Raw genomic sequence first — 14,683 nt, forward strand, 5'->3', positions numbered from 1 at the left:
CTGCCATTGATTTTTCTCTGTTTAAAAATACCAAATTCTGGCAGCAATTTCTATGTTCTTCTACGGGCACATTTCTCAAATATAAAATACAGGATCTATCAAAGAGTAATTTATCTAATTTCTCAACATAAATGTTAAAGAATACTAGCAATTTCAAAGTTATGAAACACCTCTAAAAACCAATATTTAATAGAGGTAGGGAAGAGAATCACAATAAAACAAGAATGGTAAGAGATGGCAAGAAACTAGAGAAACATTTTTAATCTTTAAATTGCATATAGTGTAAATCATACAGATTTTACAATTTTACCATCATCTAAATATAATCAGTAGAGAAAACCACATACAATCCATTAAAATCAAGATTTTGTGTTGTTATAGTTTTTGTGCTGTTTTTTTTAAAAGCAGCCACCATCATTAAACACACTATTTCTCAAAGAATATGATAAAACTTTTAATGAAAAAGCCAAGTGGTGCCATTTACTTAAAAACTCTATATATGGAATCTATAAAAAAAAAAGGTTATGAAGAACTTAGGGGTAGAACAGGAATAAAGATGCAGATGTTGAGAATGGACTTGAGGACACGGGGAGGGGGAAGGGTAAGCTGGGACGAAGTGAGAGAGTGGCATGGACATATATACACTACCAAATGTAAAACTGATGGCTAGTGGGAAGCAGTCGCATAGCACAGGGAGATCAGCTGGGTGATTTGTGACTACCTAGAGGGGTGGGATAGGGAGGGTGGGAGGCAGATGCAAGAGGGAGGAGATCTGGGTATATATGTATATGTATAGCTGATTCAATTTGTTATAAGGCAGAAACTAACACCCCACTGTAAAGCAATTATACTCCAATAAAGATGTTTAAAAAAAAAAACTATGTTCAATCTAAGATATTAGTCACTTGGATTTTATTTTTACCTATACAGAGAGTAAGTTTTAATCTTCAAGTGCAGAATAACTAATTCAAGGTAGCTTAAAAATTGAAGTTTCCAGAGGAGTCACTTGTTTTAATTCTCTTATTGCTTATATATATTTATGATGATGAATCCTGATAAATGTGAGACTCATTTTCATTTCCCATATGTAACTCAAGATTCTTTTTTGTTTATAATTTTTAAAATTATTTCCCTTTCTCTTTGCTATATTGCTAGTATTTAACTGCTAAGTATATCTCTTCAACTTTACAACGTTGTTCTTAATGTCAGGGGCCAGATCCTATTTCATTTCTAGCAGGCACACAAAGTCAGTGCCAATATAGGGTCATGGTCAACATACTGAATGAATATTTTTTCTCAGTGTCTCCATATACTAATTCATAGATCAGTGAAAATGGTACTTTTACCTTTTCATCTCTGTAAACAATAGTTCATAGATGTGAACTTATCTATGGAACAGCTAAATCCATATTGCTTTGTCAATTATTCAATGACATATAAATAGCCTCATTAGTTAAATCTTAAGCTCTCAGAAGTCCAGGGCAAAGTGACCCATCTTTACGTTTCCTGTTCCCAGCACAGTGAAAAAACATAGTAGGTATCAACAGATTTCATTTAAAACTTGGATGAATATATACTTAATTTTGAACTAATTTGAGAATTCTAGGAAAATATATACAAATAAACCATATAGATTAAGCACTGAAGTGTTTATATATAAGTAATAAAAATGAACAAAAACCCAAAGATAACTATATCTATATTACAATGGAAAAGTATTTCAGAACTTTATAGAAGAAACAGGATAAAAATTTCATCTGATTTTAAGGCTTCATAAATTCAGGGAAAATTTTCATTTAGCTTTAACAAGTACTTAAAACTCCAGAATACTAAACTTTAAAATAAATTCTTAAATTTTACTTTTGCTTTACTAGGTAATAGAGCTCTTGAAAAATCTAAAAAAACAGTGCATATATATACATGGATTTTTGGTCATAAACTAGTGAATATCATAAAGGTTCTTACACATGGAATTTTAAATAAACAAACTACCTGCTATTTTAATAACTGGGGTGAACTCTAGTTTTGTAAACTATAAAATGAAGTTATTATACTATAACACTTTAAGACAGTAAGTTATTATAATATAGGTACAATTTTTGCTCTAATATAGTATCATAAAAATAAAATTGGAGCATGTTATTTTTCACTTATTTTAAAACATGCTAAGCAATATGTTATACCAACAATATGCACTTCTGAAATTCTGTTTCTTTTTCAGATAGAAGTTAGGATCTCTTTCTGACTGCTCCCTCATTAAACTGAACATGTAAAACAGCCAAGGAAACAGGGTAGTTTCCTCATTAAATGTTCTAGTGTTATGAAATTGTTGTGGCTACTGCAGTCTTGGGGTTTTTTGTTGTTGTTGATCAGGCATTATAATTGTTAACAAGTGGACTAATGCATAGATTTTATTTAATTTTAGAAACTGACAAAAGTCTTATGATTTTGTGCAATGCTGTTAGTTTGCTCAACTCTTTCCTGTCACACATAATGGCAACTACTAATTATTTTCACTTGCATTCACAGTTTAAATGTTGTCTAAGTATACTTTAAATCCAGAAGGAGAGTGAAAGGAAATTTTCAGGATTTTTTTTTAAAGAGATTTAGCTAACATTGTCTGTCATCAGGACATTTCTATACTTGCAGAGATAAGGCTCTAACCCACGATATTGTTATATATATATATAACAAGAGAGACTTCTTAACCAATTAGGTTCATTTTAAAAATAGTACCATAATTCAGTTTTTTTCTATCCCTATTTTTCTTTCATTTTGCGTGTTTATAGCTACTTAGCTACTGTATTATATTTTAAAATAAACTTCAGTTGTCTTAGATATCAATTTTTAGAATAACATTCATTGGCCACTATATAGTTTAATTTTCTAATTAAATGTTTAATTTTAATTATTTTTAGCAATATTAAAGTATCATAGCAATATAAGGAACAAATTTCTTCCTTTAAAAGTAAAAATTAAGGTGATATTGAGATATATTTCAACTCATATTTGGAGGCAATCATTTTAATTAGTTTTAGATAATTCTTATTTGGAATACATATTAATGTAATACCTTTTTATTTCCTAGTCATCATAGGTAGGAAAGTTTTCATATATTGATTTTTTTTAAATCATGTGTAAGTACTTTTCCTTATTCTATACATTATACTCTATGTACTATACAAGAATGTGTTTCTCTTTGCAAAGCTCATGTACCACCAATATGAGTATTATAATAATAATCTGAAAGAATACATAATTATTCTACTGTTATGTTATTAGTAAGTTAACATAAGTAAATAAATTACGTACATAAATATCCCATATATCCACAGATACCTAACATTGTAAGAATAATACATAACTAATTCTACCTCCTGAACATTCAGTTTCTAAGGAGATGTTATATCTTCTATGATCAAAAAGTTAAGTACAACTTTACAACTGAAGTTATAAAATGAAATAGAAGGAATAGGGGTGATTTTTCATTTATATCCAGCAAGTTCAGATCATCAAACAGGCCAACAGCTAGAGGACACAGTAGTATCCTGGGAAAGTAGCTGAATCTATTTTTCAGTACATGGACTGAAAATACATACTTTCATCCCAGTTCCCACTCCAAAGCTTAATTAAAAGGTATGCTTGCTGCTATCTGAAACTGGAAACTAGCTTCTTCACCATTAACCATAGTTTTTAATAATAAATCCACCTTAAATAAACACACCATAAAAAGCTCGTCTAACATCCTTCAAACAAAATCTCCCTCTACCTGTCAGTCCATGGAAAGCCATTACAGATGTGAAATATTTATATTTTCTATGCATGGTTGTATTTTTAAATGCATATTTATGTTTACTTTTCATGTAATTAAATAGAATATATGCCCACCCATAAAACTAATATTAGAAGATCCTTGTGAAGCAATTTTACAAATAAACCACATGAAAGTGTTAGTAGTATTACTTTAGCCCCTTCCTTCTCTCCCTCATGATCTCATTTACTGTAAAATTCTTCATCTCATAAAAATCATCAAGTAATTAAAGAGTAAATATCAATTACTCAAGGATATATAACATCAACAGAGAAGACTGATTTTCTAAGGAACAGAGATTGTATGATAATCACTGTTGTAGACTTAGAACCTAGCATAATGCCTGACACAGGGAGATTCTTAATAATGTGACTGTTGAGTGACTTATTTTTTTAACTTTGAGATAAACTGTAATGAAATAATAGAAATTATTTTCAAATAAGTGGTACATAAATATATTGAGAATTGAGCAACAGTACTTGTTACATGTTACCATATAACAAATGTGTTTTTAAAGTTTTTCTAATTAATTTTGGATCTAATTTTAAGAAAACAGAAAATTTTCCTGCCAGACTTGGAAAGAGACTGGAAACCTTTCACTGGATCATATATTCTGGGAGGGAAAGTTCTCCTTGAATTCTTATATATGGTAAGTACACTGCCTATCAAATAGTAGGCCTCTGATAAATATCTGTTTGAAGAACAAATGTTTTCACTCAGTTCTAGAATATTTATCATTGAAAAACAAAATTGTATATCCCATAAGAAGTCAATGTTTACTGAAAGGAAATCACTATAAAATATCAATAGTAGGGCTTCCCTGGTGGCGCAGTGGTTGAGAGTCCGCCTGCCGATGCAGGGGACACGGGTTCATGCCCCAGTCCAGGAAGATCCCACATGCCGTGGAGCGGCTGGGCCCGTGAGCCATGGCCTCTGAGCCTGCGCGTCCGGAGCCTGTGCTCCGCAACGGGAGAGGCCACAACAGTGAGAGGCCCGCGTACCACAAAAAAAAAAAAAAAATATATATATATATATATATATATCAATAATATTCTCCAGAACATTCTAAGCACTAAATTAAAATATAAGATTTACTATGTTTGAATATTTATATTTAAGAATATTTAGAAATGTTTAAATGAAGCATTTCCAGAGTATGAATTTCCTAAATATATACAAAGTATATATGACTAAGTTAGGAATGTTTATGATTCTATTTAATGATTACATTCATAAATTATTATCATAATGCAACTCACTGTAATGAATAATAACTGGTCAGGGAAATTTTTTAAATTACATGCAATATACTGTTGTTTAGTGGAGAGCCTAATAGTTTCTTCCCTCATCTTAAGATCTCATTTTCTGGATCTCTTATAGGCTTTCTGAACGTGTATTTGTTTCTCTTCATTGAAACAAAATGCAGAGATAAAAGAAGACTAATAGAAACTATGTGAAAGACGCTTATTTGATATTTAGTATCACTTACATTTTTGTTTTCAGTAACAGTAATCTGATCATAACAAAGATGAACAAAATTGGTGCATAAGGCAAACTTCCAAATATTGCTCTATATTTAATAGACTCTGTTGGATTACCATATTGCTTTGTGAAGATGTCTCCGCCCATGTGTGCCATTATCCACTCTGACAAAAAACAACTATATATGGAAAGTTGTCATGTCAAAAATGCATTAAAAAATTTCATTTGTTGATCCAATATGAGTGTACAATGTTATGTACAATGGTTTGACAATGGTTTGAAATAGTAAAACTGTTAAGATTATATTTTAAATCATAGTCTGAGCTGAATAGAGTGGAAAGTGGGCCTCACCCCACCCTTCCTATCCTCTGTCAATTATCAATTATTATAAGCAAGGTCATTTTTACGGGGAGTAATGGAAAATTTTTTCAGCCCTTTGGAAAAGAATTGATATAAATGTTGAATATCTACATTTATTTTTCTGTAATGATAAGATGATCCCATAATCCTAACTCCAAAATGTATCTCAAATCCATCTTCTTCTCCCCATCTCACTACCACCACTCTAGCCAGGCCACCATACCCCACCCCCCAGGTAACTGCAACAGACTCCTAATTCTACTCTTGCCATCTTCCAATCATCTCTTTGCTCACTAGCCATAACGCTCTTAAAATGAAAAATGGTTAAAATCTCTCAATAGCTTCCCATTTTACCTAAGATAATATTAAAACCCAGTTCCTTTCCATGGCTTGTTTTCTTCTCTGTGGTATCTGGCTCCTCACTATCTTTCAAACCTTACTTTGTGCTAAATCTCTTCCTTGCTCAGTAAGGTCCAGTCACACTGGACTTATTTCTTCAAATATGTCAAGCTCATTTCCCTTCAAGGTCACTGACCAGGCAATTCCCTTTACCTAGAATGCACTTCTTCCCATTCTGTACAATTAGCTCTTTCTCATCCTTGAGAATGTGGCTTACATGTCACCTCCCAGATAGGCCTTTCCAACAATCACATTTAAAATAGCAGGTCCCTCCTTTTATTTGCTCAGTGCCTGTATTCTTTCCTGCACAGCATATAGTTTCATTTACTTAAATATGTTTTTGTCAGTCTCCCTTACTAGAAAATAAATTCCATGAGGGCATTTATAAAGTCTGCCTTACTTATTCTTTTTCTCTTCATCATCTAAATATTAAACTCGAAAACACAGTACTCAATAAAATAAGGCAAAAGTTGAGGTAATATAATTTCCATTTTTTAAAGAACTAATGTCAGTCTAATGAAATTGCAAGTTGATCAGAACACTATAGATGTAGTACATTAAATTATGTTGCACAATTTTTATATGTATGATATAATATATATAATATTTATTTTAAAATAACACCGTGGATGTATAAACAATTTTTTTTTTTTTTTTTCCGGTACACAGGCCTCTCACTGTTGTGACCTCTCCCGTTACGGAGCACAGGCTCCGGACACGCAGGCTCAGCGGCCATAGTTCATGGGCCCAGCCGCTCCGTGGCATGTGGGATCTTCCCGGACTGGGGCACGAACCCGTGTCCCCTGCATTGGCAGGCGGACTCTCAACCACTGCGCCACCAGGGAAGCCCTGTATAAACAATTTAATCCTTCTGTACAAATTTAGTTTGATTACATGATTGACAAAGTACACTGAACAAAGTCAATCCCTTTTCATTACTTAACTATATGTACTGATCTCCACCATATTTATACTCCCAAGAAATGCTGAGTCAAGAACACAATGAAGAAACTTCTATTACTTTGGGGGTTCAGTTGACTATGTACACTGTAAAATAAGATCTGTTCTCTCGCCATTTAGGACAAATGAAATATATAGTCAGAAGTACTCACGTGTGTGAAAAGAAAAGAATGAAAGAGAAAGATTGAGATATGGTGCTTGTCATAGGGAAAGAGGATTGGTAGAAGGAAATACAAGAAATCTATGATGCCTTTTGCACTTAAGTTATTTAGACCAGCAGTGATTAGTGAAGAAGGGAATTTCAACTCTAGTATTTTTCTCAATATTTAATTTTGTAACATAAAAGTAATACAAATTCCTTATTAGAAAAGTTGAAAATATTAAAAATGTAAAATGATGTTATTTAACCACTAATTTTAGGTATATATCTTCCCCTTGGGAAAATCTCAATTAAAACTGCTTTATTCATGTTATTCCTAGTTTGAAAAAGAGATCCTTAAAGAACACTGTATAATTTTTGTGTAAGAAAAAATTTTTAGACAGTGTTATCCCAAACCCAGAGCAAAAAACATTTAGGTGATCAATGCATATCAATGATATTTTATATTTCTATTTTAAACACTAATCATAATGACTAATTACACAATGGCTTATTTCAATTTGTAAATGCATAATAAAATTGCATTCTAGGTTGTTTTTATACTTATGGTAAATAAGAAAACATGAGATTACAATCTGCACCTTTACAACTATAGTTTATTGCTGAAAATAAATTTTATATAAGTGAAAGGTCTTTTAGAAATATTCTTTATAAATCATTCAGTTTTCCTTATTTAACACAACGTTAAATATTTTCAGTAAAGTTCACTCTTGACCTTTCCGAAAATATTTCAATTCCTCCCCTTCAATAAATATTAGAACAACAGACTTACAGTTTGTGAACAACACTTATGGAAGTTCAACTAATTTGTGGCTATGAATTTTATTAAGCAGATATTTTTCTGCTCACCTATGTTCACCTGTATTTACACACAGCTTAGTGTATTTTACACTCAATTCATTCAAATTAATAAATTCAATGAAACTAATGATTCAGACTACTGTTTTCCTTGTTTATTTCATTTGTCACTGAATTTCCTGGGTGGAGGAGAAAGATCAATTCACACAATCTTGGTAGTAAAATGAGCTCTCTAGACTCTCATATTCAAACCATATTTTGATTTAATATATTATTTGAGTATTGATTATTTTGGGAAACATGAGTCACACCGAGAGATGCATCAACTCTTAGACTAAAGCAGAGTAATCTCTGAATTAATGGATCCCTGGTGGCTACTAACCACTGTTACTGATACACCTGGTTACTTACATATGAAACAAGATTGTATTATATATTCTCCTAAGTATCCTACTAGTACGGAAATAAAAGTTTACATACATTAAGAGGGTAAAATCTGTTATTTTTACATAAAAATTACCAACACGAAATAAATACTTATTTCCCTCTTATAAACAGAGGGAAAACTAATGGAATAATAGAAATCTGAGTACAAATCACGCTTTCACTTACTTAATCAGATGAAGTGATCTAGGAAGCAACTCTACTTTTTGATGGATTCAAGGAGGTCTGGGTAACAGGAAGAGAGAGTCAGACTGATTTGTCTTTATAGTGCAGAGCTTCACAGCAGTTAAAAAAACAAGAGAAGAGATGCTTCCTGTACTCAAGTTACTCTTAGCACCATCTTAAGCACCAGGTTAAAAATGAGGTAGTTCACTTTTTTGATAGTTTTACTATGCCTACGTATGGAAAACTAGGAAATGGGAAGAGGGTGATTCCTTCATTCAACCATGAAAGATTTTATATGATTTGGTAAAAATAGATAAATAACATTAAAAAGTTTACCTTGTGAATATCCTTAATGAGAAGGCAAATTAAATAAAAATGAAATTTTACCCTCCATAACAAATTTTAAAAATAAAACATGAATTCCATTAGCTCTTAGGATGAAAAGTTACTAGGAAAATGAATACTATATCCTTAAAATTAACTATTCATCATATTACTGATGTTTATTATTATGTGTAAAAGTCTGATTTATATTTCACATTAGTATTTCTATATTGTATACATACTATAATAATTCTGTAATACCTCATGTTTTCAATGTTTACAAATTGGTAAGATATGTTGATTCATGTCATCTATTTATGAAGCTACAAATAAGAAAATATCCCCCAAGTGTTCATAAAAATAACATTTTGAAGTTCCACATTTTATTAACTATTAGCGTGATGATTTCAGTATTTGAAAATTATCTCAAAGTATTATTAGGCATAATTTCTAATCACTATGACTTTAGGCTGTAAAAAGCATTTTATGAGGAATCATTTGTGTCTGATGAAAAAAATCTGAGCATATTTTCTCTATAATCTTCTGCTGAAGAACTTCTCTAAATTTTACCCAACTTAGCCTTTAGGCACTATATTAGCCAAGTGTAATGCATAGCCTGTGTTTTTAGCATGTTAGTACAAGTTCAAATTAAGAGTTTTAGGAGACTACCTTTACTTATTTAATTGTTGGGTAAACTGAGTAATACTAACACTGTTAAGCTAACTTATAAAAACACACATAAATTACATATAATTGGTAAATACTTTAGTTAAAATGTCTTTTAAAAGTATGAGAAAGTCATTAAAATAGATAAAAATTACTGCAAAAGGTTAACAAACAACTTCTCTATGTCCTTAAATTTAATATGAATAGCTGAAATGTCATATTTTAACATTTGACACATTTTGGTAGAATGGCACTTTAGTCATGTGAAGAGTGTAACATGTGTTTTATTTATGTTGGTATCCTCAGGGCCTTGGATGGTTACCAGCACTTAATGAAAAAATATATGCTGATTTAGGGAAATGATTGCAAGGAAATAACTGTTAAAATATCTCTAGTAAACTTGACTTCAAAGTATACATCTCTTTAGTAGCCCTAGACACATTTGGTACAACATAAATGTCTGATCTTCCAATTATTAAAAATTTCCTCTCTCCTTTCAATGAAAAGGTCAAATAATTACACGTTATTTTTAACAATCTTCTATTTTCAGAGGTAGATTAAGTAACTACCCCTTTGATATTTAATGCCAATATTCCTTGAAAACAAATAAGGGATGTGTTTGAAGGTATACACCGCCATAGAAGAGTATGGCACTATAGGTGGTACTCATATGATACATCCTCACAGGCATGATGGTTGTGTAGGATTTTCAAATTGACATATGCATTTGTGATTGCAATTTGGCAGGTCAAAAAAATAAAGAGAAAGAATTAGAAAAACATGTCAGAAGTACCAGTTGTATAAATGAGAACAATTGAATATTGATTCTGAATAATTCTAACAAATTGGTCATACATGTTGATAACAAAAAAGAAGGCTGTGTTGTTTTGCCTTCTTTCTCAACCTTCTCACCCTCGCAAAAACAGTGCACACTTTCATGTCATCTGACCTCCATTTATATACCTGCAAATTATTTCGAAGGCTTATATGTTGAATGGTAACTATAATTGAAGTTGTATATTTGAAGTATTTGTAAAAGTGTGACATAACAGGTAACATTGGTAGTCATCACAGTGCCAGTGAGAGCATCAAGCCAGGTACATGCTGGAAAACTTTTACGGTTGTTCACCTCTTAGTCTAGGAGGATTTAGATTATGCAGGTGATGTTTTTTATAGATCCTTAACTATTCATAGCAGAAATCCAATGAGATATGTCTCATAAAGATTGTTGGATAGAAGGCAAGAAAATGTTCAAAAATTCTCAGTGCTTTCCATTCAGTAAACCACACTTTCACTTTTCACACACTATTCATCTTCACTTTACCACTTTACCTGACTTTATAAATAGGATATTCACAACTTGTTAATTCACACCTAACACTTATCCCCCGGCCCCTTTGGGCATCTGGGCTAGAAATAATTCAGAATAATTTCCAACAAGTCTACGTTCGGTCTGGATGGGGTAAAGGGGTTGCAGCTGGGCGAGGGCGGCTTAGTTTACCGAAGGCAAAAGGCTAGTATTTGGCCAGAGGCTACAGCGAGAGCGATCTGCCTTCTTGAAGGCATGTGTGAGCTACCTACATATTACCGTGCTGTGAGCGACCGCAGAGAGCCAGAAGTCTCCATTAAGCCTGTGCCACAGAGCCTGACCTCCAGCGCAGACAGCGCAGCGGGGAGCGGGCCCGCGGCCGCCAGGGCTGGGACCCAACTGCTGCTGATGCTCACGCATCCGTTTAAATTCACTTGGAAGCAGAAGGGACCGGAATTCGTGAGGTCGCCGGCCCCGGCCGATGTGGACAGGGCGCTCTGGGGAGGGGACACCCTCTACCCCCTCGTGTAGAGAGCCCGGAGAAGCCTACCCCGGGACGAAGTTACCTGCAGAAGGCGACCAATGCACCGGTCCTCAGAGCACCCGCCTCCTCCCGCCCCCTCTCGCTTCTGCGCCCTGTCCCTTACCTTGGTTGTTGGAGACGTGACTGCAGTCGCCCGGCCAAGCTGTCAGCAGAGGCAAGAAGAAACCAAATTGCAAAAGAAATTCCCGGACTTCGCTGCCCCCCATGGCTCTCCCCGGCTCTCTTCTCCCCCTTAAAGAGAAGTGGCAGCAGCGCAGCCAGGTGTTCTGCGTAGGGTACGGGTCCCGGTCCACGTCTTCTTCCTCCTCCTCTTCCTCCTCCACCCGGCCCACAGGGGGTGTCCCGGGGCGCCCCCCGCGCGAGGCCCCGGGGGCAGGGCACGAAGGTCCAGGCTGCCCAGGGGCAGGCGCAGCTGCTTCGGAGGAGGACGCTGCCTGAGGCGCCAGGGAGCTCCTGGCGGCTGTAGGCGAGCGGAATTGCATCCACCACCGTGTCCCGCTCGCGCGAGGACTATTCCCTTGGGCCCGGGAGAGCGTGCGCGCAGGAGCTCGCTCTGGCTGTAGTTTGGGGGAGGGGAACGAGGGGGCGGGGGAGGGCGCCTCACGGCCGGAAGCGGGGGAGGGACGAGGACCAGGTGCGGCGGGTAGCTCCTGCAGCTCTGACGGCCCGAGCGCCTCTCCGGACTGAAGTGGACTCTTGCAGAGCCAAAAGCAAGGAGGGCACAGCAGCTGTGAAGCCGGCGGGGGCCGCGGGAACTTTCCTCCGGCCAGTGCGGCGCGAGCCGAACGACTGAAAAGGCTCCGCGGGGCCACGAGCTGTGCGAGCGAGCTACCGAGCCGCGCCCTCAGCCCCTCGCCTAGGTGGCGACGGCACCGACCCGCAGAGCAGACACTTGCAGCTCGGCCGCGTCTGCGCCGCGCTTCGGCCTCGAGAACTGCTTCCCCGGCATCTCTGAGGCCGCACTTAGTCTCCCAAGCACTTTGCTCCCCATTTCGCGGCAGCAGCGTCCAGCGTTTTAGGGCTAGTCGGCTCCCAACACGGCTACCCCCGACTTCTCTACATTTCTCCCGCCAGAGGGGGGCGAGTGCTGTGGGCAAACGCACCGGGTCCGGGATGAGCTTGGCGGTGGCGGACCAGCCTGACCACTCCTCAGCACGGGTCGCCCAAACTTGCCCAGTAGGGCGAGAGCCTCAGCTTTGCGGCCGCCTCCGCTGCTAGTCCTAGGAGAGCGAAGGAAGAGAGCAAGCAGCGGAGGAGAGTCACATCAGGCTGGATAGGGACGGGTGCCTGGCACCACGGCTCACTGAGGTCTTCTCGTCGCCGTGCGGCCGTGACTTCGCAGTGGAGGTCACGAGCATTGTCGCAGCCGTGGGCACTGGGATTCCGGGGGCCCGGACCGCCTGCAGCGTGGCGGCGTCGGACCTCGTGCTCAGAGAACCCACGGGCTGAGCGGTGCGTGGCCACATCCACAGCGGCGCCGAGTGCCTGCGAGTGAACAGCTCTCTCCGCGCACCCTCAAGCCGCCCCCTCTCGGCGCCCACTCCCTCCCAGCGCTCGGGTCGGTGGGAAGCCGTGGCGGCCCGCTGCCTGCTGGGACTACGCGGCCCTCGCCCCCCAAGGTTGGGAGTAGGGGCCGGGCAACACAGGTGCTAACAGGGTGCGGTCTCAGCGCGCTTGGCCCTCACGCTCTCGCCCCGCGGCCTAGGCGGGCCTAGAGGGCAGGGCCCGAGCTGCGAGTGCAGCTGAGCTCCGCCAAGACTCGCGCTCTGCCCTCCTGACAGCCGCCGCTCGGATGCTGCCAGTTCGGCGCTAGAGGGGGTTAGTCGACAAGAAAAATGCCTCCGCTGCTCTCAGGTGGAAGAAGCTCATCACGCGGAAGGAGGAATGCGCTCAGGTTATACTTAACGCATTTGTGAAGGGCGCGCCAAGGAACCCGTGTCACTATCGTGGGGGTTCTGTAATACATTTTTGCTGTTATTATTATCATCGTTTTCTTTCTTGAAAAGATTTAGGGTATTACAGTCGAGTGAGGTCGAAAAGCCCTCCTCAAAACTCATCAGAATGTTTTGAAGAAAAATTTATGGCAATGGAGAAAAGTGAACCGAGAAGAGAAAACAGCGATATTGTAAAGAGTAGAGGATATTTTCCTTCCATAGGGCAGAGGGAGAGAAATGGCACAGTGGCGAGATTTGGGAAAGGAGTAAATGAAGGAGCAAAGGGTCGGCGTTCGATGCTTACAGAATTCTGGAGGAGAAAGCAGCCTTCCATTCGACGCGTTTCAGCGCTGCTATGTTTGTGTCACATACAGTAGAAGTGGTTTCAGTTATCACATTATAGTCAGTTGGAGGAAAAGAGAAGGAGAGCAAAAGATGCCGCACGTCTAAGCCAGCTACAAAAAGAGAAATGTGAAATGCCAGTGATTTTGAGACTGAGGAAGGTTTCCGATTGGTGACTGTGCTTCCACTTTCATTAGGAATTCAAACACTGCCTCTCTTTAAACGTGTCCACGCTAATTTAAATGTATGCAAATCACTTCTGAAAAGATAACCAAGTATGGAGTTTATATATTAGTATTTAAAAAGGAGTAAAATCTGATTTTGCTACTGATATTACCACTCTTACAGATATTGACTGGTCAATATCATTTGCAATATGCTTTTGCAAAGTCAGTTTACAATTTATAAACTGTAAAATTAAAAGACTACGTTATAATATAAATCATTATGCTTAAATAAGAGTTCTTAAAAGCGTTTGATGATTCAATATACTAATGTTTTGATTCGAAATAATCTTATTTACTGTCAAAGAATATCTTTTCATGACCTTTTTATAATTAAATTTGAATTCCTTATGTTTAAATGTTTAAATTCACTTACAGTGGATAGTTTTATAGATGTCATTAACAACTCACTAAGAGAAAATTTTTGGCCAAAGAAGACACTCCTTATAAATGCCAAAAATATGCTATATTGTGTTAAACTGAAGGAATGTATAATACTATTTATTAACTTAGAAATGTAAACTATGTTAATCTATTTCTAAACTTCTAGTTTTTAAATTAACTAGACTTACAAGAATTTTTGAATGGAATACCACTAAAAAGAAGTTGTTTCCCCCAAAAACCCTAGAGTAAAAATATTTTACTGTCAAAATTTTAACTTAAATTCTGATATTTCGCTTGAGTATTGCATCTTAGAGACTATATTGTAAAGAGAACACCATGGAGATTCTTTTAAAATTGAGCTGCTAGAAGGAAAAGGC

General features: G+C 37.3%; 1 protein-coding gene across 1 annotated transcript in view; it reads right to left on the reverse strand.

Annotated features, from left to right (window-relative positions):
• Window positions 1-11,904, reverse strand: part of EPHA6 (EPH receptor A6) — an 862,400-nt gene extending 850,496 nt beyond the window's left edge. The window contains exon 1 of the mRNA XM_065876020.1: window positions 11,526-11,904. Within this exon, the coding sequence (XP_065732092.1) occupies window positions 11,526-11,904 (379 nt within the window). The remainder of the gene's footprint in view (window positions 1-11,525) is intronic.
• Window positions 11,905-14,683: the final 2,779 nt, after the last annotated feature.

Source organism: Phocoena phocoena, chromosome 4, assembly GCF_963924675.1.
Source record: "Phocoena phocoena chromosome 4, mPhoPho1.1, whole genome shotgun sequence".
NCBI classification, from domain to species: domain Eukaryota; kingdom Metazoa; phylum Chordata; class Mammalia; order Artiodactyla; family Phocoenidae; genus Phocoena; species Phocoena phocoena.